This window comes from Mercenaria mercenaria, chromosome 8 (genome assembly GCF_021730395.1).
Source record: "Mercenaria mercenaria strain notata chromosome 8, MADL_Memer_1, whole genome shotgun sequence".
NCBI lineage: Eukaryota > Metazoa > Mollusca > Bivalvia > Venerida > Veneridae > Mercenaria > Mercenaria mercenaria.
The window spans coordinates 16,813,101-16,840,330 of NC_069368.1; the positions used below are offsets into that span (position 1 = coordinate 16,813,101).

The 27,230-nt window shown below is 36.6% G+C and overlaps 1 protein-coding gene across 1 annotated transcript; it reads right to left on the reverse strand.

Moving 5' to 3' along the window:
* Positions 1–1,765: 1,765 nt before the first annotated feature.
* LOC123522968 (probable peptidyl-alpha-hydroxyglycine alpha-amidating lyase pgal-1) lies at positions 1,766–25,406 on the reverse strand. The gene is made up of 10 exons (XM_045300517.2): positions 25,092–25,406; positions 21,358–21,551; positions 20,709–20,822; positions 19,028–19,100; positions 18,281–18,420; positions 16,835–16,908; positions 11,185–11,281; positions 6,230–6,336; positions 5,823–5,926; positions 1,766–3,278 (listed from the first exon to the last, which is right to left on the reverse strand). The coding sequence occupies exons 1-10, from the start codon at positions 25,227–25,229 to the stop codon at positions 3,144–3,146; spliced, it is 1,176 nt and encodes a 391-aa protein (XP_045156452.2). The 5' UTR covers positions 25,230–25,406; the 3' UTR covers positions 1,766–3,143.
* Positions 25,407–27,230: the final 1,824 nt, after the last annotated feature.

Consider the following 27,230-nt stretch of genomic DNA (forward strand, 5'->3'; position numbering starts at 1 on the left):
CGATTCTTCGAAAACTTCAAAACAATCACGAATAAACGCGAATATTTTGACACTGGTAACTTTAGGTCATGTGTACTGTCATCCCGAGAGTGTGGCAGCAAATGGTCATTCTTACTTCTTACTCTTGATTATTAGAAGTAAACCAGATTTATATAGCGCCCTCTTCATGGCAAGAACGTTCAAAGGATATTTACATAGTACAAAGGCAGCCGCTCAGGGCTTCAAATTCATCCTTTGCTTGAACGATCTGACAAGAGAGACAGGGCGGGAGAAAGCCCCCAGAACAGGGAGTTAGAGAGAGAGAAATCCTTTAGACATTAATTTACCTAGCCTAGCGCTTTGCAAAAGACAGTCTGGTCCTTTAACGTGCCAGGTGTATAGCACCGATACACGCAAAGCCGCCTTTCCCGGGAAGAACCAGTACTGGCCTCCAAGTTAGTTAGGTGGGAGACACTCAATGTTATCTTAGATCGTGTTACCACTAGATTACTAGCCTCCTACTTATTGAATATGCCTTCACTATAAAGCCCGACCTATTTGAAAAGCCCTTTCGAATATATCCCGTTCAAAAGTAATAAAATATTGGTTTATATGAGTATTTTTTTTTATTCCATGGTCCAGTTTCCCAACTTGATTTTGGTAACTTCTCTACTTTAATGCACGTGCAAAATACTTGCAATCCACATTTTATCGACAAAATATCGCATTATATTTTTGTTTATAAGTTGTTCCAAAGGAGCGATCGTGAAATTTAGTTCCATGGTAAAATTTACAAGTTTAAATTATAAAAATGGTTTGTTGTTTACCCGACGAGATGGTTTTAAATGGTCAGGACAGACGATAAAATAAACTTCTTAATTCCAGTTAGTCATTTAACACCAGAATGTGTAAAGTTCAAACGTGGTCATTTCTTTAATCTACAAAGTTGAAACCACAATAAAGATGTTTTCAAAGTTTATGTTTTTCTTCCATTTCAATTTTCATAAACATTTTCAATGACTAACCGTAGACTCACTGCTTCCCAATTTGACCTGTTCAAGTCGAAGGGAGATAAATAAATAAACTTTTCATAGTTTAACATTAGTGTACCATCTTCCCTTGTTTACATATATCTCTATTTTGTCTAAAAGTGTCGATCAACACAGTCACAAGACGCTGGTACCACTGCTGCCTACAGGTGAACTATCTTCCGTCAAGACGCTGGTGCCACTGCTACCTACAGGTGAACTGTCTTCCGTCAAGACGCTAGTACCACTGCTGCCTACAGGTGAACTATCTTCTACTATCTTCCGTCAAGACACTGGTACCACTGCTTCCTACAGTCAAGACGCTGGGATCACTGCTGCCTTCCGGTTTACTGTGTTCCGTCAAGACACTGGTACCACTGCTGCCTACAGGTGTACTATCTTCCGTCAAGACACTGGTACCACTGCTTCTTTCAAGACACTGGCACTAGCTCAATGTATACTCATTAGAGTCAACACAAGTGCTACATTCCATTGACTCTCGTTTTCACTCTATATTGTGGCTTATTTTCCCTTAGGTGCTATGATTTCGTTTATATAATTGCATGACTGATCGTCTGCACATCTGTATTTAAGTAAATACTCTGCTGTATCTGCAAAATTTATGTCACCAATTCACTTGCAAAAATGTATCGCTAGGGGAGGTAACCCCTGCTGGGAGTTTGATATTACCTGCATATTTCAACAGCTTACTTCTATCAATCTGGACAAAATGGAGATATTTATCAACAAAGTGGTAATGAGAGGATGAACAAAACTTTAATTAGCATTAAACAAATGAAAATCAACTTAACGTTTATAAATGAAAGTTAACAATTAGAATTTTTTTGTAAGACGTGCTTAAAACTACAGAGAATAATGAATACATAGATTATTCAACTTTTATTATTGTTTAATAAATTTATATCAAGAGACAGCTGCATGAAGGCTTTACTAATTTTCATAATAAGTTTTTTTATACAGTGAAGTCTCTGTAAAGCAACACCCTTTGGGAGATACAACTGACTGTTATGTAGGGGTTGTCGTTCTGGAGAGGTAAATTTGATAGTATATTTCAGCTTAGGGAAATTTTGATGATGTTGTTGTAGAGAGGTTTTTGTTTAAGAGACGGCCGCTCTGGAGAGGTTGTACTGTATATTAAACTTTATATTTGGTAGCCCCATAGGCCTATATTTATGTCCTTTTTGCAAAACAAGGCATTAAAGAGTGTCAAATATTAGGTTAGCCGTAGTAACATTTGCTAATGCCTCCTTTAAGAAATAATACACAGAAGAACAATCTTTTAATAATTATATTGAAACGAATCGGTTGTCCGCCACGTAGAATGATTCACCCAGACTACGGCCTCGTTAAATTATTCCACAGACGTATGCTCTCTTCGTCGTGCTTAAATATGTTAAAGCATGGTTCTTCTATACATTACTTAGATGAAAATATGCTTTTTATGCCAAAAAGTGGAGGAAAAGGGGAAGCACTCTTTCTAGGCGCACGTATGGCACCAAATACTTGGTCAATGTAATGTCAACGCGACGGGGTTTTAAGAATGTTTAAACACGCGCCTAATGATCTATTCAGAGTGTGTTTGAATTAAGTGAAACACCATTATGTTATATCATTTCGATTCTGAAAAGTCTTTTATACAAAACAGTAAATAAAATTTAGTATCATTTTTTCTCGGCGCTTGTATTGCGTCAAACGACGACAGACGTGTTTCAATATTGCCGTGTTTTATAAATGTGCATTTTTCTATATTAGAATATAATTATATGAAATGAATGACCAGGTAACGTCTTATTCATTAATTTAGTGATATGAAAATTAATTACAAACCTTGTACAAGCGTATAATTCACAAGCATAAATCTTATGGCAAAAAGTCGAGGTATAACTGCTTTGATAGAACTTTTCTGTCTTTAACAAGAAAAGCCCATGAAACTTCATTTCTTCATAAGACAGTCTTAGGTATAGGTATATATGATATTATAATAGCCTACAGACGTACTGTTCTCTGATTATGGCAACCCTGCGTAGAATATACAAAAATATAAGATTCCTTCTAGTAAATTTCTAATTTGATATATCTTTACAGCATAGCTTTCTGTAAATATTTTTGTTTGGTTTATTTTCCAATTGTTACTCCTGGGACTCCACGTCTCGAAAATCGCCAGACTTTTGGTGGACGTCCGATATCTCCTACAAAAACATCCCTGCCATCTCGTGATACTGTGACGTCATGAGGTTGGCTCGGGAAATCCTGAAATTTGCAGAGTTGTGAACTAATACAGCATATCAAATACATTTAATAGTATAGATTAACATTTAGTCTGTATTGTTTTTATAGAGTATTTAAATATATGGTAATATAATTCAAAACCTTTATACGAGGTGTGTTCGAAATGTAATGCAACTGGGTAAAACCCTGTTTATTTTAACTAAATGAATTCTCGTCTCCTCGTAGCAACTACCCAGTGCTTCCGCTAAAAACGGAGCATTTTTCGGCGACGCCGTCTAAATTCGTTTTCGTTACTTATGCCACGTGACTTCAGTTTGCAAATCAAACTACTTGATAACGCATTATAGATAATTTATCAAAATGGAAGATTTATGCAACACTCTGTCTGATTGGACGAGAGTGTCAATTTCTTCCACTCTGTTGATTGTGCTACGCTGAGTGAAATGTAGACAAGGCGTTTATCCAAAACGACGCTGTTCACAGTTTTAAAGCTAACTTTGGCTCAGTATATTTAGCAAGAATATTGATATATCTCAAAGTGATAAGTAAGTTTAATAAATAAGATAAAAACCTGTTCAAATACCAACATATATCAAATTAAAGAAAGAGCTGAGTACGGTGTGCGTATCACATGAATAAGGTTGTGATAAGAGTCTTTTATGTAGAGGTGCTTTTTAAAAGATTTTCCTTGTTACAGTTGTCGTCTGTATATGAAAAGGTTTCTTGCTTTTGTGACTTATTCAGATTGCATATTAAAATGAGTACGTGTTTGCTTTGATATATTTGTTATAAATTATTTAACTGATTTATTATATATGAATATTTTCCTTTAGTATGGTATGCAAATATTGAACTCAGTTGAAATCTGTTTCATTATATATATGCTATATAATGACTGAATCTCATTACACTGAAATGAAGGTACGCTGCATACAGTTTATCTATGTGATATGACTACGGTCAAACTTTGCTTATGAAACAGAAATATTGAAATCGAATTACAATTGTGTGTTTTGCTTGACCTTCACTTTTTTATAGGTGTGACGTCATTGTCCAAAGATTCATGAATAGCGAATATGCATTTGTTAAAGCGGGATCAGTTGGCCTATTTTAGAAATAAACAAAAATAATAAATAAAAAAATCCTTTAATTGATTTTTTCTCATGTATTCTAATCAAACTTGATTTGTAGCATCTTTATTAGGCCCGCAGCAAACTTTGTTCAGCTGGGACATTTGACCCAATTTAGGGGCTGCTAGAGCTAAAACTAGAAATGCCTTTATACAGCGTCTCATGAACAGCTTGGTGGATCTTTGTCATACTTGGTCTGGAGCATCTCCTCTTCCAAATTTATTTATATAGGAACTTGGGCCCTATTAGGGACCACTATAGCTGAAAGTAGAAATGCTTTTCTTAGCATTAACCACTAAAATGTAATGGATTTTTATCAAACTCGATGTGTAACAATATCGTAAGGTCTTCTGCTGTTATGTTACAAATGGGGATAGGGACCAATTTAGCTAAAAATATAAACACGTTTAATGACCTCTTCTCATGAACCGCTTCATGAATCTTCATCAAACTACTGCTGTAATTATTCGTCTAAGGATAAACGAAACAAAATTGTAACCTTAGAAACCTTTGCGAAAAATTAAAAGAGAACCATTTAAATTGTTAAAGTGCGGTGTTTAGTTTTGCAATTTGAAAAATGTTAGATGAAAGATGAATGTTAGATGAAAAATTCATAAACTTCTTTCCTTATTACAATTCGCCGACCATCATTTTTAAAGATATTTCTTGTAAACTCTAGTTTCGGTTACATATAAACATGGTGGCCAACCCAGGTGACTTTTGGATACCGTACACACAGAGAAAATGTGACAGCAAAATGAGCGCTTTCCTCTGCTCAGAACGTCTGCAGTCAGATCTCAGTACTTTTCTAAAACACTTAGCCCAGTTGCGAACAGTGTTTGAGAAAAGTACTGAGAACTGAGTGCAGTTTTGTGCGGAGGAAAGCACTCATTTTGCTCTTTCTTTTATGAAAATCTGCCAAGTAACAAGGAAAATACAGACTGAACGCTACCTAAATCGGGACATTTTTTTTTTCGTGTGTACGGTATCCAAAAGTCACGTGGGTTGGCCGCCCCGATAAATGTAACTAGACATTTTGAAAGGGACAAAAATGTTTTGTTAAAAATTAAGGTGTTGTATGATTTAATACTTTTCTAATCTAGTTCCCATTAAAACATTTTTTCTTCTTTTGAAATTGTTGATTTTGGGATGTTTATTACGTTATTTCTTGTATTTATTTGTATTTCAGTATCGTCAGTATACGTATTTTAACCTTAAATTTTACTTTTTACAAATTTCAGTGAAGTGTTATTCGTGAAAATGCGTACGGCAAATCTTTATATAAACGCCGTACATGTAACGGCATGTATTTTGCAAAACAAAACTTGTTCTTTCTTTTTTTCACTGATGCTCTGGCTAGAAACCGAGCTTTGAGTACATCTTTCAACGGCTAAAGCCTTTAATGGGAAACCAGGAACAAAAAGTGTGTTCTTACCTGGTCGTCTGGTCCCCAAGTCTCTAAGATGTTCCCTGATCTATCAAGGGTGAATCCCTCTATAATACCTATACCAGGCCCATTGACGGCAAACAGGCGTTCACCTGAAACAAATAGCCTTATATATTAACGCATGTGGCGAGACCATCCTTTCTCATTTTCATTGCGTTGCGGGAAAAGCATAAGATTATCAGTCGCTTGTTCAACTGAGACATGCATTTTACATGAACGAAATGATGTACCGTTTATCTTCAACCTCTGACACCTGTCAAAGTTATCGTCTAAGTGTAAAGAAAGAAAATTTGAAATATACCAGTGCCATTTTACCTTATACAACACAGGAAAAAAATTAATAATAATAAGAGTTCTATATAGCAATCGATGATTTTGAAAGTATTACACCATACCTGTAGAATCAAATTCTATAGCGTATATTCTCCCCCTGCCTGGTTCAAAACGATCTCTGAAGGCACCAGCCTTTGTTCCATTCAGGCCCGCAGAATAACACTGTATCCTGTAATTAACGATGTAAAATCGGTAACAATGAACAATGATATACGGTGTAGCTTTTTATTTAAGATTCTTTAATAAACGAACACGTATTATATTTTTTCTTTTTCTCTAGAGCAAAAACATGCGTTTGATCAATATCTACAAGGACAGTGTCAGTGTTTTGGCGGTAACATTTTTTTTTATTGGTAATGATTTATCATTAAACTAAGCAACAAAATCAGATGCGTCCCTTTATTTATTTTATTTTCATTTTTTGCTTTGTTAGTTTAAGGACCCCAGTAAACTGTTTTTGAAAAGTTAACTATTTTCTAAGCTTGGCAAATTGTGAAAGCTGTTGTTATTGTCTGATCACAACCCATGAAGCCGCATCCATTCAAGCGGTCAACATCAATATGCTATAGCTCTCGTCAAGTATAGCAATAATATGAGCCGTGCCATGGGAAAACCAACATAGTGGCTTTGCGACCAGCATGGATCCAGACCAGCCTGCGCATCCGCGCAGTCTGGTCAGGATCCATGCTGTTCGCTAACAGTTTCTCCAATTCCAATAGGTTTTAAAAGCGAACAGCATGGAGCCTGACCAGACTGCGCGGATGCGCAGGCTGGTCTGGATCCATGCTGGTCGCACACCCACTATGTTGGTTTTGTCATGGCACGGCTCATATAATAATTTTGCTCATGCATCTGTACATGTTGACATTTACTTAATTAAACAAACTTCAAGGAAACTGCACCGGACTCCCAGAAAGGAAAATAAAAGTTCACGACCCTAACATTCGACAAGTGGTGACCCCGTACTAAAATGTACATGTAGCGATATTGTCACACAAATTTGACACCATAACGAGCGAATATGTCGTAACTGTCTGTCTAATGATGAATATATGTCCACTTACTATGGGCAGGTTGTTAAATAGCAATTTGTCTACATGACCTTTGTACCAACTATTAATTAAAAGCATTTTCCCTCTTTACGCGGTATATCTTACTTACATATGGTATGTTTAATTTAATAAATAAATCATGTTTGTTTTCCTGTTAATATTGTAAACAATAACTGGCCATTTTGTTAATAAGATAATCTTTCATTATAGTGACTCATGTACTTGTATAATGATATGTACAACGAGAACACCCGGCCACACTGGCTTGTAAGTCAACTTATTAACAGTTCACAGTTTAAATGCAACTATTCATAGATTATTCAAACCTAGTAAAGGATATGTAATCCGCATTTACATTCCAAAACTGGATCTGCTGTATTGTGTTTTGGTCTTTATATGCAATATTTCACGCTTTCCGTATGTGTTATTGATAAAAAAATGCATGTCTTAAACAAACCGGTACACACAACCTTAATGTACCAACACTTAAACCAGATTTCCCATTAATCATCACAGCGCCGGAAATTGGACCTAGGTTGGGGAAGCGGCATCGTTTTTCGCAGCCGACACAATCCAACAAATACCCTGTTCAAAAGCAGCGCAATATTCCATAGATAAGAGTGGTTTCACACACAAACATCCCCGCCCGTACCCCGTCCAAAGGGAGAGCAAGATGACACAGATAAGTGTGGTGTTCACACACACACACACACACACACACACACACACGCACACACACATCTCCGCCCTTACCCCGTCCAAAGGCAGAACAAGATGACAGAGATAAGCATGGTGTTCACATACACACTTCCCGCCCGTACCCCGTCTAAAGGCAGAGCAATATGACAGAGATAAGCATGGTGTTCACATACACACTTCCCGCCCGTATCCCGTCCAAAGGCAGGGCAATATGACAGAGATAAGCATGGTGTTCACATACACCCTTCCCGCCCGTATCCCGTCCAAAGGCAGAGCAATATGACAGAGATAAGCATGGTGTTCACATACACCCTTCCCGCCAGTACCCCGTCCAAAGGCAGGGCAATATGACAGAGATAAGCATGGTGTTCACATACACCCTTCCCGCCCGTATCCCGTCCAAAGGCAGGGCAATATGACAGAGATAAGCATGGTGTTCACACCTGTATTTGGTCTAATGACAGTCCTGGCCATAAATCACTAGCAGTACAAATGCGAAGTTGAATATACAGAGATAATATGGGTTCAAACCCTTCCCGCCCGTCCCCCGCCCAAAGGGAGGAATAGGACAGAGAAAAAGCAGGGTGTTCACATACACATTCCCCCCGTATCCCGCCCAAAGGCAGAGCAATATGCAGAGATAAGCATGGTGTTCACAAAACACCCTTCCCGCCCTATCCCGTCCAAAGGGCGAGAAATAGACAGGAAAAGCAGGTTTCCCAATCCCCCTTCCCCCCCGTACCCCGCCAAAGGCAAGAAATTTGCAGAGAAAAAGCGGTTTTCACATACACATTTCCCGCCCGTATCCCGTCCAAAGTGGGGCAATAGAAGAGATAATCATGGGTTCACAAAACCCCCTTCCCCGCCAGTCCCCCGTCCAAAAGGCAAGAATATGACAGAGATAGCATGGGTTCACATACCCCCTTCCCGCCCGTATCCCGCCAAAAGGCGGGGCAATATGACAGAGATAATCAGGGTTTGTTCACATACCCCTTCCCCCCCTTTTTCCCTCCAAAAGGGCGGGGGCAATATGACAGGATAATCAGGGTGTTCAAACCCCCTTCCCCCCCGTATCCGTCCAAAGTCAGGGCAATTGACAAGTAACATGGTGTTCACATACACCCTTCCCCCCATCCCCCGTAAAAGGCGGGGCATAGACAGAGATAAGCATGGTGTTCACTACCCCTTCCCCCCATCCCGTAAAAAGGCGGGGAATATGACAGGATAAGCAGGGTGTTCCCAATACACACTTCACCCCCGTATCCCGTCCAAAGGCAGAGCATATGCAAGTTTAAGCTGGGTTCACAACCCCCTTCCCCCCGTACCGTCCAAAGGCAGGGCAATATGACAAGTAAATGGTTTAAATACCCCTTCCCGCGTCCCCCGCCCAAAGGCAAGCAATATGACAGAGTAATCATGGTGTTCACATCCCTTCCCCCCCAGACCCCGTCCAAAGTCAGGGAAATATGACAAGTAATCTGGGTTCCTACCCCCTTCCCCGCCGTACCCCGTCCAAAGGCAGACATATGACAGAGATAAGCAGGGTGTTCACATACCCCTTCCCCCATCCCCCGCCCAAAGGCAGGCAATATACAGAGAAAAGCGGTGTTCACATACCATTCCCCCCCGTATCCCGTCCAAAGCAGGGCAATTGAAAAGGATAAGCATGGTGTTCAAAAACCCCCTTCCCGCCCGTACCCCCCCCCCCCCCTCCAAAGTGGGGAAATATGACAGGAAACATGGTGTTCAATACACCCTTCCCGCCCGTATCCCCCAAAGGCAAGCAATATTACAGAGATAATCATGGTGTTCACACCTGTATTTGGTTATAATGACAGTTCTGGCCATAAAATCACTAGGCAGTTACGAAATGACGAAGTTGCATTAGCTCAAAACCTATTCATTTTATTGTTTTGAATGTAGATAGTCCTTAAGTTAACTCATTCTTGTATAATAACTATTTAAAAAATGTCTTTAGATATATTGCTTTATAATTGCTATAATGTTAAAAAATGTCTTTACTCTAGATGAATTGCCTTGTTGTAACACTGACCTACATTTTCTGTCCATTTCACCTACAGTGCTTAATAAAGCGGCATATTTTTTCGCACTTTCCTCATATTTCTAAACATAGCTTAAAGCATTTAACACTACTTGTGACAAATGTGGTTTTTTCTTTGTTTATATTTATTACTGTATTTATATCCTTAAGCAACCATGTAATGCATATTCAGAAATATCACATTATCTATGATTTATCTGTTTTATGATGGTTTTGCGATAGTCATGCAAATAAACCTCAAAGAGACATAGTCCACACAAACTGACACAGCTTTCAAAGTACTTAAATTGTGGCTGCCACATTTTTGTTAAGAATGTAACATAAACTCAGTTTTAGTTCAGTCTAATTTTCAACAACTGTTTGCTTATATATTTGTCAAACGTTTTGCTGTACGTTTTGGCAAGATCATTTGAAAACTGTTGAAGAAGTAATTAGGACGCGGCTTATTTTAGTATTGCGAAATACACAGCGTTCTGTAAATTTTCGAAGGGCCATAACTCCTACACCGGCATGGTACATTCATGTCCTTTAAAATGTGCTCTTTAATGTAAATTTGGACCAAAAACCTTGAAAATTGTAGGATAAGTTATCCGGATAAAGACTCTAGATCGGACAGGCGGACGTTCGGACAAGAAAGCAACTACAGACAGCCACACTCCGGGAAGAAAACAATCTAGATGCTTGCAATACTAGCAATAACACCGGAAGACATGTCCTGCTGTATAAAGCGCGTGCTGCTTGAGGTTACAACACACTAAATAGCTGTTTATCTCTATTCTATATCAAATTGACATATTTCTTATGGCTGCAGCATACATCAGAACCAATTTTAAATGTCTGTAACTTACATTTTCTTGAAGAATATTGTCAGTGCTGAATAAGAATAAAAAGAAAAGTGGGGATCATGTTTGATGCAAGAAAAATATTTTCAGTCAAACATACAAACTGCAAGCTCAGCTAAAAACTGAGACCCCAAACTGTAGTGGTGGTGTATGAGTATCCATGACACATTCTGTCATGTTATTATTGCATTATGAAAATGCTATCAACATGTCAAGCATTGATCTGTCATGTGATTTCAGCAAAATAAAAAAAAAAATTAGCTCTACAGAGCGAAAAACTGAGGACTATTTAAATCCACCATTTTTTCGCGCCATTTTCCTATTTAGTGTCTGTATGCCAGGAAAGGCTCTTTAGGACCTACCTTCCATTTTCTCTGTCGGCAACGCAGAGGAGATCACGTGATTCATCCAAAGCGAGGCTATGAGGTATGTGAAAATCGTAGTTTCCAGGAATCATGCCTATAAAAGAAGAAAATTGTATTAGAAAAAAAAAATCTAAAAAGCATTACTGTGTAACAGTACATATGCACGTTTGCATATTTTAAAACAATAACTAAGAGATTTTCGGGTTTTTTTTCTTCATTGATTACCTAATTTCTAAAACAGTTGTTGGTCACAAATTCATCTCGAAAATAAAAGGTCTAGTATAATAAGTATACATCACTGGTTTATCAAATAATGGGCAATTTTTTATTTAAGAGAAATTCCACTATAACTAAATTTTCAAAGACTTGATAAGAAAAAACAAAAACATCAAGATTTATTCAGTAAGACTACTGGAAGGTCAATGAAAATACGTTACGCTGTTTGTTCCTTTTAATGTATCAGTTTGTATAATTTGCATAACTAACAACTTGTCTGACGAGTTGAAAAGCCAGTAAGTAACAATTTCATAATTCACGAATAGCCATGTACATGTAGGCAAGAATAAGTGAATTTGTTTATACTGCGTGCAAAATGACCCAGGTCGTCTGTAGAACCAGATTTGGGTTTAAATGGCGACTAGTGATATTTCAACAGTAAAACGGACCCTAAAATGAATAAAAAAAGTTGAAAACTGAACTGGAGAATAAGGAATATTAAGCCTTCGAGTTCAAGCAACTTAATGTTCATTTACCATGCTTAAATTTATAAATCCAAACATAAAATATCAAGAATCGAAATGCCCTTTTTATAAACACCATGGTCTGATATTCTACAGGAAGTTTTGACAAATGTTCGTGTATCAAGTTCATTCAATTTAAGGTCACGTGCGTGTGGCACATTTTAAAACTTATATGAACACTCGTATAATAAAGAACTGAACTAAGGTCTTCATAAATTAAATAAATGACAACAGCAATATTTCATTAGTTGCCATATTAAATCATTAAAGAGGTAATCAATCTTAATTGTATATGTAAATTTTTTAATACAACTTGCATCATTAGGATTCAAATATGTAAAACACTGAAACATAAATCAACAATATAAAAATTAAAACAACCATAAAATAATGATTGAAAGGTAGCAATTTTTTGTGTTTACTTTCAATAGAAAAGCGTTTTAATACTTTCTTTTCATCTTTTGTTTTAATATTGGCTTTTGTAAACTTCAAAGAAGCAAGTTGTCATAATGTTAAATGAATTACACTAAACTTGCAGTACGATTTTTATGGGCTTCACTAATTATTGTTTTTATAAAAATCCAAAATGTTAATAAAACAAAACAGTCACAAAACATCTTTTCACAATGAAATTTCTTTTCATAAATGCAGCTATAATCTACGTCAACTCAGTTACTTATTCCATATTCCAAAATTATTTTGGCAGCCTATAGATACGTCTTGGAAACTTACTCGTAGATTTTTCTGTTAATACCTGTATTGGCACTGCGTATATCAGGCCCATCACTACTATCTGATGATGAGGATTATGATCAAGATGATGCATACTTTTTCAATAAATTAATTTAAACATTAACATGATATTTTTAGCATTTGCTTTTCACTTCCACCACCCACAAGAAGTCAAATCCCTCCCAATACGGACAATGACGTCAAAGAAAATCGGGCGGCTGAATGTATATCTGTATCATTTTTGTACTGCCAGTTCCTACATAGCGGTTCCTTATTCATTGCATTTGCAATATGTGAATAGAGGGGTTGATTTACTTTCGGCATTAAAGATGGTAATTTGTCTAACTTTTCTATTTTTCCATTTAAATATCATTTTTCTTATGAAAGAAAAGTTATGGCATGCTTACCTCACAAAAATATTTGTAAAATAACCAGTAATATTCCATAAAGATCCCATATTTACAGTAAATGTCCTATATTACCAGGAGGTTGACAGTAACTTGGTTTTGATATTTCAGTGCCACCTATAACACTATTTTAAATGGTACTTTCAACTAGTACATTGCGTCCATGTAGATATTGACCTGTAGTGCAGGAGGTTTTGCAGCTATTCTTACAATATAAAGGTTGATTTTTCACATCAAAGTGCAGTTTGGAATTTTAAATCATATGTGAATTCAAATGAAATATTAAACTAATCAGTTACTCAGACTACCATGTGCCAAGAAGAAATCATGCTTTTTTTCCAGTTCGATACCTCATAAATTACGCAAGGATGTATAACAAGCTAGGCGGGCCGCTCTTGTCACATATATATATGACCATAGATATGACCACGGAGCGTAAGAAACTTGACAGGCAGCCCGTTTTATGAAAATATATGTAGTTTTATTGTTTTTATGAGACCAATAACGTTTTTCTTAGATAGGTAAAACTCTAGGACGTATTGTTCTAAATTGCATGTATGATGATTGATAACCTCGATTCAAGTAAAAATTCTCTTGACGAGAGGTTGTTCTTAATATAAAGAATTAGCATAATGGTGCTTTGTTTTCTGAAAAATCGAATAAGAATGTTAAAACTTTTTAAATTAAGAAGTTCGCTTCGGCTTTGGTAAAATATTACTCTTAGTATGCATTCGTCAGCTCAAGAATAAAAATTGAGCCGCACCATGAGAAAACCAACATAGTGTTTTGCGACCAGCGTGGATCCAGACCAGCCTGCGCATCCGCGCTGTCTCAATTAGAGAAACCGTTAGCGAACAGCATGGACCCTGACCAGACTGCGCGGATGCGCAGGCTGGTCTGGATCCATGCTGGTCGCAAACGCACTATGTTGGTTTTCTCATGATGCGGCTCAAATGAAAGTGCATATTTACGATAATAAAACCATGACGAAGTTGGTTTAAGTTTCTCGGATGTAATTGATATTTAAATCAAACTCAGCTGAGACCGAAAAATGTTTTATGAACACGGGGCCAGGTCGTCAGCCTTTTTCTAGCAAATAGAGAATAGGTAACCAGTTGCTTATTCGACATTCAAAAGAGAATTTTCACAACGTTTAGTTTCTGAAACTAGCTATGTTTGGTCAGTTGTTGGCTTTCGATTATTTAAACAGACCAGAGTGATGTGTAAGATACGCCAATAGAAATTCAAGAACCGTATTTTGGGGTATATCTCTATGTTGTATAAATCGAATACACTGCTAATATAAACTAGATGTCCACGGGCAACATGTCGAGCCCGCCCTTTGGCATATAACTGTGACCTTGACCTTTGAGATAGTCGGTCTCATTGAGTTAAACATTCCTGCCAATTATAAACAAGATTCCTCAATGCATGTCAATTTTATGGGCCGGACAAGATCTGACATGACATTTGACCTCCAACTGTGACCTTGACCTTTGAGATAGAAACCTGAGGTTTGCGCACGACACTCCGTCTCACTGAGGTTAACATTCATGCCAAATATAAACAAGATTTCTCCATGCATGTCAAAGTTATGGTCCGGACGCACGCACGCACGCACGCACGTACGGAGGCTCGACAAAAACGGGTTCGATAATCTTCCATTTAACAACAAAGCTTTTAAAAATAATGATAATACATACTTTGTAATGTAATTAAGATGATTATCAGCGCAGGTGCAATGACAGATTAAGGTGCAAGAAAAATATCACATTACTTAGTACCGGCGAGGACTACTATACTTTGGATCTCTGACATATGTTCGAGGTGTTTTACTTGTAAGTTGTGCATCATTTGAATAAATTTTCATTGGCTAGAATTAAAATTTTAATATTCTAATTATTATTTTCAATAAAAGCATAATCTTATTGCAGTGCATGTAAATTTTCAGAGGAAATTGACAAAAAATTAAAACTGCCGCGAGTATACCAGTATTGCAAAGCCACATATGTGGTATTCACAGCTGTACTGTGGCAAAAGCCAGTCTATTCTGTACTTCTACAAAACATGTACAACATGGAGATGCATACCTGCATTTGATGTTGATTTAAAGATTATCAGTTATAACAGAGTTATGAGGGTAGTATCCTAATTTTCAGGACAACCCTCGTACAGTTAAATACTACTTGAACGGGATTCAGCAAAAAGTAAGCTAGAAATGTTCTAATGTACTGGGGATTGTGTTTATCAACCGAGTGTTAAACAACACCTGTCAATATTTTATTCAAAAGGTCAGACTTTGTGTGCCCCAAAATGGACAACTATACCCCACGTCGCCATGACCGTATCAGTGACATGTATCTATAAGGTGGGCTTGCTTCATACAACACCTAGCGGTTATTCGGCATGTCCCGTCAGTGTACCGAATTATCGCAAATGAATGCAAATCTGGCGAAATCGGTGTACCGGGAGAAATCGGGATTTACAATCGAGTCCACCATAATTATGTCATTATGAAACAAAAGAATGACTGGCATGTGGTTCAATTAAACTGCCAAGGTTGATCATCCCAGCGGTAATTTATTGTCAGCATAAATGTTGTAGGTTGTATTTCATATTTCAAGCATTAAATATTTCCATCTTAGAACAATTTTAAGTATCTATTTATTTAAGTGAACATTTCGTAATTGATTTTATACCATCTTAGTCGGATGTCTTGATGTCAATTTTACACATAGTAGGTCGTAGGGTGAACAAGACTTCATATAAAACTGTCGGCTTTGGAGAATCAAAATGTTATCAAGACAAATGTCAGTTCATCAAATATCTGTTTGATTGCGACACATAAATTTTAATTGTACAGAACTGTAGTAAGATGTCAATGTGACGTTTGAAGATACACTTGACAAACCTTGAAATTAATGACGAAAACCTTTGCAGCGGTAGGTATTACAACTGGCCAATGTACTTTAACCCTTAGCCTGCTAAATATCTAAAATGGACTGGTCCATCATTCAATTTGGGCAATACCATTTATCATTCGAAGGGGTGTTCACTGAAAATTTACTGACTGAATAGCGAACAGTGCAGACCATGATCAGACTGCACGGATGTGCAGGCTGATCTTGGTCTGCACTGGTCGCAAAGGCAGAATCACTTGCCGCCAGCAGGCTAAGGGTTAAAATTGTGTCTAAGACACGTAATAAAATTCAAGAATCTGATTGGCCGTGTTTATCAACGGTAATTTTCATTGTCTCGTCTACAAGACATCGAGTCTGTTATTTTTCATTATTGTATACTCTCTCTATTTCCTCTTTTTATTTCTCCCACCATCAAACCCCTTTACCTTACATTTTTACACGAAGACATCAAGTTAGCTACGGCATGCTTTAAAGCTAAACCTGTTGTTCGATTTCCAAAATAGAATAAGCTAGCATAAGTATTAATCTGGTAGACGATGCAGCTTCACTCTTACAAAAGCAGCGCTGCAGAATTTTATGCTAAAAGGTATAATAGACTGAGTTAATATTCTATAAATGTTATAAATATAGCTGTTTCAAAAAAAAACAAAAAAAAACGTTATTACACGACTCTTAATATAAATTTCCGGTCCATAGTTTGCGAAAGCATATTTCTGTTATGTAATAAATCACTTACTGAATGACTTGCGGGTCTATAGTCAAAACTATTTGCCCTCTGTCATTTGGACCTCGGACAATAGTTATCATTACTGACAGACAAGGCATTCAGTAAGTGTTGTATACTAACCTGTAGAAACGTGACCCCACTGAGTTGTCAAATTTCCGTCTGGTGAAAACTTCATTATTCTTCCATTGCAGTACCTGAAATATTGTAAGGACATATATATGTGCGTGCGTGCGTGTGTGTGTGCGTGCGTGGATTTGCTGCGGAATATGCACGTCCGTTTGTACTGCTAGGCATTTTGTCGTAATTGGTCCGGTGAGTATCGCTTTTTATGACTACAGTTGAATCTTATGCCCATGAAAACGTCATTGACAATCGCTACTAAATGCGATTACAAATAGTTTTAACTTAAAGGGCTAGAGGGATTTATTTATTATAATAACTAGTTATTAAACAGAATAAACAGGAGCACTGCCTTGCGGGTGCAGACGCTCATCTGATATTTTTGTCTCTGTATAAAAGAATTATTGTCCTGCTCATGATTTTCTAAGTCCAAAAGGGGTCATAACTCTTGCAAAAAGCAATGTAGAGTTATGGGACTTGCTATGCAGAGTCAGCTTTTAATGGCAAATAACTGCTCCAAGTTTCAAAGCAATAGCTTAATTAAAATTTGACTGTAAAGGAGAAAAGTTAACCTAATCGCAAAACTTAACTAAGATAGCTGATATTTTTTAAGTCCAAAAGGGGCCATAATTCTTGCAAAAAGCTAGATGGAGTTATGTGTCTTGCTGTACAGTGTCAAGTGTTGCAAGTTTTAAAGCAATAGCTTTGACAGTTTAGGAGAAAAACTGACCTAAACACAAAACTTAACCAAGAAAACTGATATTTTCTAAGTCCAAAAGTGGCCATAATTCTTGCAAATAGCAGGATGGAGTTATGTTTCTTGCTGTACAGAGTCCGCTACTGATGGTGAACAAGTGTTGCAAGTTTTAAAGCAATAGCTTTAATAGTTTAGGAAAAAAGCTGACCTAAACATAAAACCTAACCAGGCAACGCCGACGCCGACACCGATCAAGTGATGACAATAACTCATCATTTTTTTTCTCAAAAATTCAGATGAGCTAAAAAGGCACCCATCATCACGGCTTATATACAATATAAAGTCAAGATACACACACGTATACTACTTGTGTATAATGAACAACATGTAAAATGCATTTTCATGATAAAACATCTATAACAAGTGACCGTGTATCGCAGTGGCAATACAGAAGTCCCCTGCCGGTATAATTTTTTTATCAAAATGAAATGGTATTCATTTTCTGTGCCTTTTCATAAGCTGATCATACACGTCAAGTAAATCAGTGCTGTGACAATACAATACATTAATTTCATCAACCATGTATTACTAACAAATGCTAATAGTATGTAGTATTTATAAATTATGATGCCATTGTCTGAGATATGTACATGTACCAACATTGAGATCACTTGAAATGTTTCCTTTACTGTGACGCTTAGCTGTTCATTAAGTATTGAACTCAAAGTTGGAAGCTGAAGCTGACTTACCCGTCAGCGACAAAGAAGTCGCCATTAGATGCCACAGCGACATCTGTCGGTTTACAGAAATGTGTGTCGTCACTTCCTGGAACAAGTTTTTCTCCAAGAGTAAGTCCTGGTGCGTTCGGATCTTGTGGAATTTTAATAACCTTGAAATGAATTTGAAAAGAAATGAAATTGTAATTTAAAAAGAAATGTGTGTGTATGTATGTAAATTCTAGATTGAATCCGGACAGTGTGTTCTTTACTCTTTCTCTTTTTTACACAAAATATATTGAAAAAGATAAATATGAGCATTATCACTTTTTTACTCGCAATATATTTAATAATATAAATGCGGGCATATGTCTTGTTTTCGTTCAGAAACAATTAAGTAGACAATTCCATTGCGTTTTTTTCTCAGTTAGCTGACGTTTCACGTATTCAGCCTCTTGGTAGCCTATTTACAAAAAAAAAAAAAAAAAAAAAAAAATAGAGAAATTTCTAAAATTCTCCATTGTTTAAATTAGCAAAACATTTATTTAATTTATGACATGTTTCTGTCATGAAGGTTTTATTTGTTTTTAAGTCTAAGTATCTGGTTTGTAAATGCTAAGATGGTGATAAAAATGAGTTATATGCTGTTAACCCATTTTTCTCGCATAATGAAATGGAAATTTGATTAAAGGTAATTTGCTAATTTCCGCTGAAAAATATGATAAAATTGCCAGGTTTCTTCAAAAAACTAGTTTTGAGCGAGGTCAAGTTTTATATTACCTGATGCAGCCCAACATCTGTCAGCCAGAGATTGTCATCTTTGTCTATGGTCAAACCATGTGGCATATAATACCTGTAAAATAAAACCATGTGACATATAATGCATGTAAAATAAAACAATGTGACATATGATACATTTAAATTAAAACCATAAGACATATAATACCTGTAAAATAAAACCGCGTGGCATATAATACCTTTAAATTAAAACCATGTGGTGTATAATACCTGCAAAATAAAACCACGTGGCATATAATACCTGCAAAATAAAACTACGTGGCATATAATACCGTAAAATTAAAACCGTGTGGCATAAAATAAATGCAAAATAAAGTCACGTGGCATATACTACCTGTTAAATAAAACCACGTGGCATATAATCCCTGCAAAATAAAATCGGGTGGTATATGGTACCTGTAAAATAAAACCACATGGCAATTAATACCTTTACGATAAAACCGTGTGGCATATAATACCTGTAAAATAAAACCACGTAGCATATAATCCCTGCAAAATAAAACCGTGTGGTATATAATGCATGTAAAATAAAACAATATGTCATATAATGCATGTAAAATTAAACCACGTGGCATATCATACCTGCAAAATAAAACCGTGTACGACATATATTACCTGCAAAATGCATGTAATGCATGTACAATAAAACCATGTGGCATATGATACTTTTAAATTAATACCATATGACATATAACCTCTGTAAAATAAAGCCGTGTGGAATAAAATACTTGTAAAATAAAACAACGTGACATTTAACATCTGTAAAATTGAACAATGCGGAATGTAGCACGATCTGAAGAAGTGTAAAGTAACAGTATACGGTGTATATTACAGATTGTCTATAAATTAATACCATTATATGGAACATAATTATAGTTGACGTTTGGTCCATGGGATATGATTTTATTCCACAGATGAAGGCAATATTGACCGAGTCGATAGCCGGTGAGACTTTAGTCTCTTCTGGTGAATTTCACAACATATCCAGTTAATACCATGACATGGAACATAATTATAGTTGACTTTTGGTCCATGGGATATGATTTTATTCCACGGATGAAGGCAATATTGACCGAGTCGATAGCCGGTGACATAGTCTCTTCTGGTGAATTTCACAACATATCCAATGGCTCAAGAACCAACCACTGATTTATTATATCAGAATAACATGTATTAAGCTATGAAAAAGAAAAATGTGTTCTACATTTTAAGAACATGATATCTTTCTCCACATTTTACGTAGTATTACGTAATTCGTGAAAATATTCCATCTAGTGAATATTAGAACTTACGCTTAAAAAACAAATATCATCTGTATGTCTACTTTCAACTAAGTCATCCAACATACGTGTTTCATTTCAGATCATCAGATATCGATATTCATGTTTTTTTTCTTTTCTTTTCACTTAAGGACGGGAAAATTAGTGCTGCACTATAAACCAGTCAACAGCACAAGCTATGGAAACTATGGACCTGCAAGATATTTGTGTCATGTAATACTAGTATTGAATACGTTATATGGAAGCGTAAACTAAAACAATACCGCTTAAAGTTTCAGTCCGAAGCCGCAATAACGTCCTACGCGATGAAAGGCAGCACAATATACCAGAAAAGACAAAAATGTTTGACATGTAAGACAAATGACATGTGAATGAAGACTTACTCTCCGGCTCCAGACTGTGTAATTATCTCCCCTGTCTTGTTACTTATCCTCATCAGGACGTCTCTCTGGATTGGACCAAGAGCTGGGTCTAGTCTGTTCAACGGACCGAACGACCTTTTGTAAAAAAAGGACAATATACAATCATATGAATTACAAATTTCTACATTTTAAAAGTTGATGATACTGGTAGGGCTTGTCCCTCCTGGTAACTGACTAATACGGGAAGTTGTCTTGCTTAAAGAAGCAAAATGGTCGCTTTTTTTACAATCGGCTATTGACACAAACTTTTCTAATGAGCTCGTCAACTTAACATGTCTTCATTTTAAAATTCTGATTACTTTTAAAGCTTTATAACTTCCTTCCAATATATGCGAGTTGTTTTAAAGGAACTACTTTCATGACAAGTAATGTCGTAATAACGCGTTTTTCAGCTTTAACGTGCACGGAACCATGGACGTTATCATAGACAAGGGCGCACACCTTGTTGAACATGCTGACCTTCCTCAAGCCTGGAGCATAACCTTTTTATTTAAGTCAGTTGACGGGACTAGTTGAAATAAATGACTTTAGGCAACGAGCCCCGTAGAACCCCGTTTTCTATTTACTAGTACTATTATGAAATATTAAATGCAAATACAAAATTACACACCATCCGTCCCATCGTCTGTCTGCTCTATGAAACACAACAAGATTTCCTTTGGAATCTAGTGCAATACCTCCCACCTGACCAATCAAACCGTTCGTCTTACTTGTTGGCCAATTCGGAACTTCTAGGAGTTTTCCGCTTGTATCAGCCTCATCTTTGTACTCCGGATAATCGTCGTAGTTTGAACCGTACAGTGTCTGTAATGTAAATGTTTGTGGTTAACCGGATATTGATAGTGACACGTGAAGTGGTATGGGGATGGTTTACCAGGTATTAATAGTGACACGTGCAGCTGGTATGGGGATGGTTTACCAGATATTGATAGTGACACGTGCAGTGTTATGGGGATGGTTTACCAGATACTGATAGTGACACGTGCAGTGGTATGGGGATGGTTTACCAGATATTGATAGTGACACGCGCAGTGGTATGGGGATAGTTTTAACTTTACCAGATATTGATAGTGACACGTGCAGTGGTATGGGGATGGTTTACCAGATATTGATAGTGACACGTGCAGTGTTATGGGGATGGTTTACCAGATATTGACAGTGACACGCGCAGTGGTATGGGGATGGTTTACCAGATATTGACGGTGACACGCGCAGTGGTATGGGGATGGTTTAGTGTAGTTGTGTAGACACCTTACCCAGATATGGTATCTTACTTTGGTTTTAACAATCCGCTAAGATTTCCTAAGTATGCTGTCCAGATATAAAACTTCAATTTGATGTATTATATATTTCTAGTGTTTAATAATTTATTTCATCTCAACTGTGATAATAGCTTGAAAATTGTCTGATCCGCTTCCTGGAAAAGAACTGAACTGTTATAATATGAGGTGTGTTCGTAACCCTAGTGGGGTTCGGAGCGGCGGACACCTTGAACACTAGACCACCGCTCCCCTAACATTGAAAATGTATGAATAAAATAACCTTTCTGTGGCAATCCTGTGGCAATCTTTCACTGAAATACATTTTTAATTCAGTGTAGAAAATCCTTATCAAAGTTTTTAATTTTATTAAACTTATACATTGATTGTATTATGTAGAGCTACATGCGTAATCAAATGTCAAAGGTAACGGTCGTTTGTTAGAAAAACTTTCAGTCCTAATACACTTAAAATTGTTTATCTAAAGTTTCATGTCAAATTTGAAATTATGGTCTAGTATACCTTTAAGAATACGTTAGTCTTTTAAACATTATATGTTTAAATCAAGTTTCTGTGGTGAAATAAATATGGCATATAGATAGCAATATGCTGCACGAGTGTAATTAAATGTCTATATAAATCGTAGTATCGTGGTTTTTACTGTTTGCCTTGTTCTCGGTGCTTCCGAGGGATCTACTTTCCAGATTTTATTCTTGAAGGACATTTGCATCATTGTGCGAAGGCGACACGCCCTCCAGTTTCATAATATAACTCTGTGACCATAAGCCTCCTATACAATGAATTGAGTTTTTTTTAATTAACATTGGAATAATGCTAGGAAACGAGGCCGATATGCTGAAGCGTGGGTGGCAGAGAATTTATTTATCGATTATATTATTGATATAGTGGAATGGCAACAACAGATATCTTGTTTCTCAGCCATGAATCAATAATGCTTTATGGAGGCAACGGCTATGATAATTTGGTACATTAAACTATTCATCCGACCAACTGCAATAGTTTTCTGTCATGCAATGTCATGTTGCTGTTTATTTTATGCTCTTTTTAATGTTATAAATACTGATGTATGATGCAAATACTGCCAAAATTACATAAAAAGAGACCAATTGTAACAATTAAACTGATAAAATACAGAACATTGCCGCTACATGAGTAATATAGGTTATTATTAAATATGTTCTGTATACGGAAATATATTTCAAATTTTCTACAGCAGCGATCCAAATCAGGCACTTGGCTACAAAACCCATAATTTAAAGAAAATTGATTTTAAGTAAAAACAAAAAAAAACAACTCAATTTAGATCTATTTGTTTCTTAACTTTATACCACCTGGTTGATAACTCACTTCAACATGCAAAAATGAATAATGTGCCGTAAAACATCCACTGTTTAATTGTTAATTTCCTCATTTCGTTTCTTATCAGCTTTTAGTTTTTAACTAATTAATTTAAGTTGACTTGGATCATTGTTGTGTTTCTGAAAATAAGTCGGGAGACATGTGTGGCAACGTTAAATGTCGCAACGCCGCTAAATGTCGCAACCACCGTTAAATGTCGAGACAGACCTATGATTTACATTGAAATATAGAAGGATTAAATTTTGTTTCGACCATTCTTATTTTCAGTTTATATATCTAATTTTATCACTGTTCCCATCATAAAATTCATTTTCTTATCTTTCCACTGGTGTATTTTTATTAATGTAACACTATTTCTTCTTGCTTCCAATTTCATTTGAAATCAGCCATAGTATTTCCCTATGTAACCTAGTATATGAAATGCAAGCAAAAACATGTTTTTCGCTAAACTTTAAAGGACATTTAATACTGTTTCTCCTCTGAAACAAATTTTATCACTGTTATGACGTGAAATTATAACAAACAAAAAAACAAATGATTATACAAAAATATTTAAAGTAATTCAATGGCATCTTGCTTCCATTTGCATTTAAAAACGGCTAAAACTGCATTTTAGCCATTCTGTCCATAATGTTGTATCTTCGATTGCTGTGTCGTTATTCACCCCGTTCCCCACCCATACCTAACCCCCACAAACAAACAACACTATATTTGTATTACATGAAACTGTTAATTTTTCTTCCCTCAAAAAAGTAAATATACACAAAGAATTGATAATCATAGTGTCAAATTGGAAGTGCGACATTTAGCGTTGGTGTTGCGACATATAACGGTGGGCAAATTTTTGCGACATTTAATGTTAAAGGTGCGACATTTAGTGGCAGACGATTTTGCGACATTTAGCGGTGGTTGCGACATTTAACGTCAACCTTGCGACATTTAACGGTGGTTGCGACATTTAGCGGCGTTGCGACATTTAACGTTGCCACAACGTGCATTGCATACATCTTCGGTGCATATGTTTGTAATCTTAGTATAGTCAAACAATATTCAAGAAATACGACATGAAGGACGCTTTTAGAAGTTTATTAAGCAGTTCTACACATCGTTTGTTTGTCGTGCTTCCCAGTCGTACATTTTAACCCCTAGCCTGCTGGCGGCATGAGAGTCTGCCTTTGCGACCAGTGTAGATCATGATCAGCCTGCACATCAGTGCAGTCTGATCATGATCTGCACTGTCCGCCATTCAGTTAGTATATTTTAGTTTTCACCCCCTTTTAACAGTTAATGGTTCTGTCCAAAATGAAAGATGGACATGTTCATTATAGAAATTTAGCAGGGTAAGGGTTAAGAAACAGCGTCAAACAACTGACAGATGAACGCCTTCAAAGTTGTACTATAACCAGAAGAGAAGAAAAATGACAACACTAGCATAAGCAATGATAGAAAGCAACCAGAAAAACATTAAGCCATTTTCATAAATGTTGGCTTCACCGAATCCTTCATGAGGTTACGTATACGTAGTGACCAAGGCAACACAGAGGAAGTTTGTCCGACAACACACTATATATTATGATAATATTATTGAGCAGACGACATATATGAGAAGACAACACTTTAAGAGCAGGCGACACATCTCAGTTATGATGAATCTATGATATCACAGTTAAGTATATGAAAATCATGCGAGAATTGATCAGTTTACCTGCTGAAGTCTTTCTAGAAACCCTGGCGGCACTTGCTCCCAAAACTCGTTGTTGTACAGTTCCGGATCTATCACTGATTTACTGTAAACTAATCCTAACCACCAACAGAACAAAAACAAACCACCATAGTTCCACATGATACACGCTACGATACACTGACCCCTTGTCTACTAACTCTCACTATTTCTTCAAAGATTTCTTATCAGTTGTTCCATACGAAATATCGGTCTGTATATGTAAACAGGTTCCAATTATGGATATAAAATCTCAGGAGTGTGTGAATGGAAGGAAACAAATCGATTTCTGCTTTGTGCGAGTGACGCACATCGGTAATTCCAAGGCTATAATCGATAGTGTCACACCAATCAGCTTCGCTGTCTTGGTAAAATTTCAATAAAGCGCTATAGATCTACTTTACGTAAAGCAGAGATGGTATTGTCAGGATATACAATATCGGCAGATTTCTCTTTCAAACATGATTACAGACACACGTTGATTTTATAGATGTACTAACCTGCATCAAAACAGCTAGACGGCTTGTTCAAATGAAAGAAGGCTCGAACCTACAGCGAGCATGTTGATAACGTATACACAATGAAGTTAGAATACGAGATAACTCGTCAGTAAATAATTTGGTGTGTTGGTGAATACACCATAAAACAATTATGTTAGAGACAAAATTCTTACAAGACAAAATTTTTAGAGGGTATTGAACATATTTGATAAAACTATATTGTTTTAGTACGGGATAGATCGCGAGCAGTGCTATTCTCAGGTAGGCTGAAGATCTTTCGATTCTGTTACTGTATCAAGCAGAGTTATTTTCGGTTTAGGTGAAGACATTTCGAAAGATCTTTGCAGGTTCTATCTCTGTACCAAGTAGGGTAATTCTCAGGTTTGGTGAAGACATTTCGAAAGATCTTTGCAGGTTCTATCTCTGTACCAAGCAGGGTAATTCTCAGGTTTGGTGGAGACATTTCGAAAGATCTTTGCAGGTTCTATCTCTGTACCAAGCAGGGCAATTCTCAGGTTTGGTGAAGACATTTCGAAAGATCTTTGCAGGTTCTATCTCTGTACCAAGCAGGGTAATTCTCAGGTTTGGTGAAGACATTTCGAAAGATTTTTGCAGGTTCTATCTCTATACCAAGCAGGGTAATTCTCAAGCTGTGTAAAGACCTTTCGATAGATCTTGGCATTCTGTTTCACTGCAGCATGCAGGGTTAGGTGCAGACCTTCCGATAGATCTTGGCATTCTGTTTCACTGCAACATGCAGGGTTAGGTGCAGACCTTTCGATAGATCTTGGCTGGCTCTAGCGTTGTATCAATATATGACCGCACAGAAGATAATTTTATTTCGCCAATAAAATCCCATAGCAAGAAAGGTGCATTTTAAATAGGTATATGAAATAATGTCGGTACAAATTTCTTAACATTTAAGGTAATAAAGCGACATATAAACGCTTCTGTCAATTTTGTAATTAAAGTTTCTCTACATCTAATAAAATCTGATTTTTTATTTATAAAAAGATCATTTCATTTATGTCTTAAATAAACTTCACAATTAATGCTGTACTAAATTTGTCATCTAGAGTTTCCTGGTTTGCAGAAAAGAAAAATAGAAAATGAACTTCTTGAACGCTTATATACAGGTGTTAACTGTTACCAATGACAGAAAGTCTTGAACAGCCAGACAAGGCAAGTTTTTGCATGCTGACGTAACGAAATTTATTTAAGAAATAATTTATAGCAAAAGTGTGCTTTAACACTATTTATGCACGATGGGCGGTCATACGTCGGACGTTTTAATTCTACGAGGGCGCAGCCCGAGTTAAATTATTTGTACGACGTATTACCGCCCGAGTGTATAAATAGTGTTAAAACACGAGTTTGCTATAAATTATTTCGATTCTAATATGTCCTTAATATGAAACAGTAGATAAAGTATAGTAGCACTCTGTCTTGGTCGCAACAAAATCATGAAGTCACCGCACGTTAACGTGACGTCATTCTAACGTAAGTGTGTTTTAACAGAGTCAAGCATATTAGAATTACATTTCTACTGTTTAAACCTTTGATCTAAACGCCGCCGACAATATTGTCATTCAAGTACATGTATACGACGGTAAATAGAGTATAA

Bases quoted from the DNA above. Each gene is read 5' to 3' on its own strand.
- LOC123522968 (XM_045300517.2), bottom strand. From the start codon at position 25,229: ATGTGGAACTATGGTGGTTTGTTTTTGTTCTGTTGGTGGTTAGGATTA. The intron at 21,552-25,091 runs GTAAACTGATCA...TTTACATTACAG, and splicing joins TTCTAGAAAGACTTCAGCAG to ACACTGTACGGTTCAAACTA. The intron at 16,909-18,280 runs GTAAGTCAGCTT...ACAATATTTCAG, and splicing joins GACTTCTTTGTCGCTGACGG to GTACTGCAATGGAAGAATAA.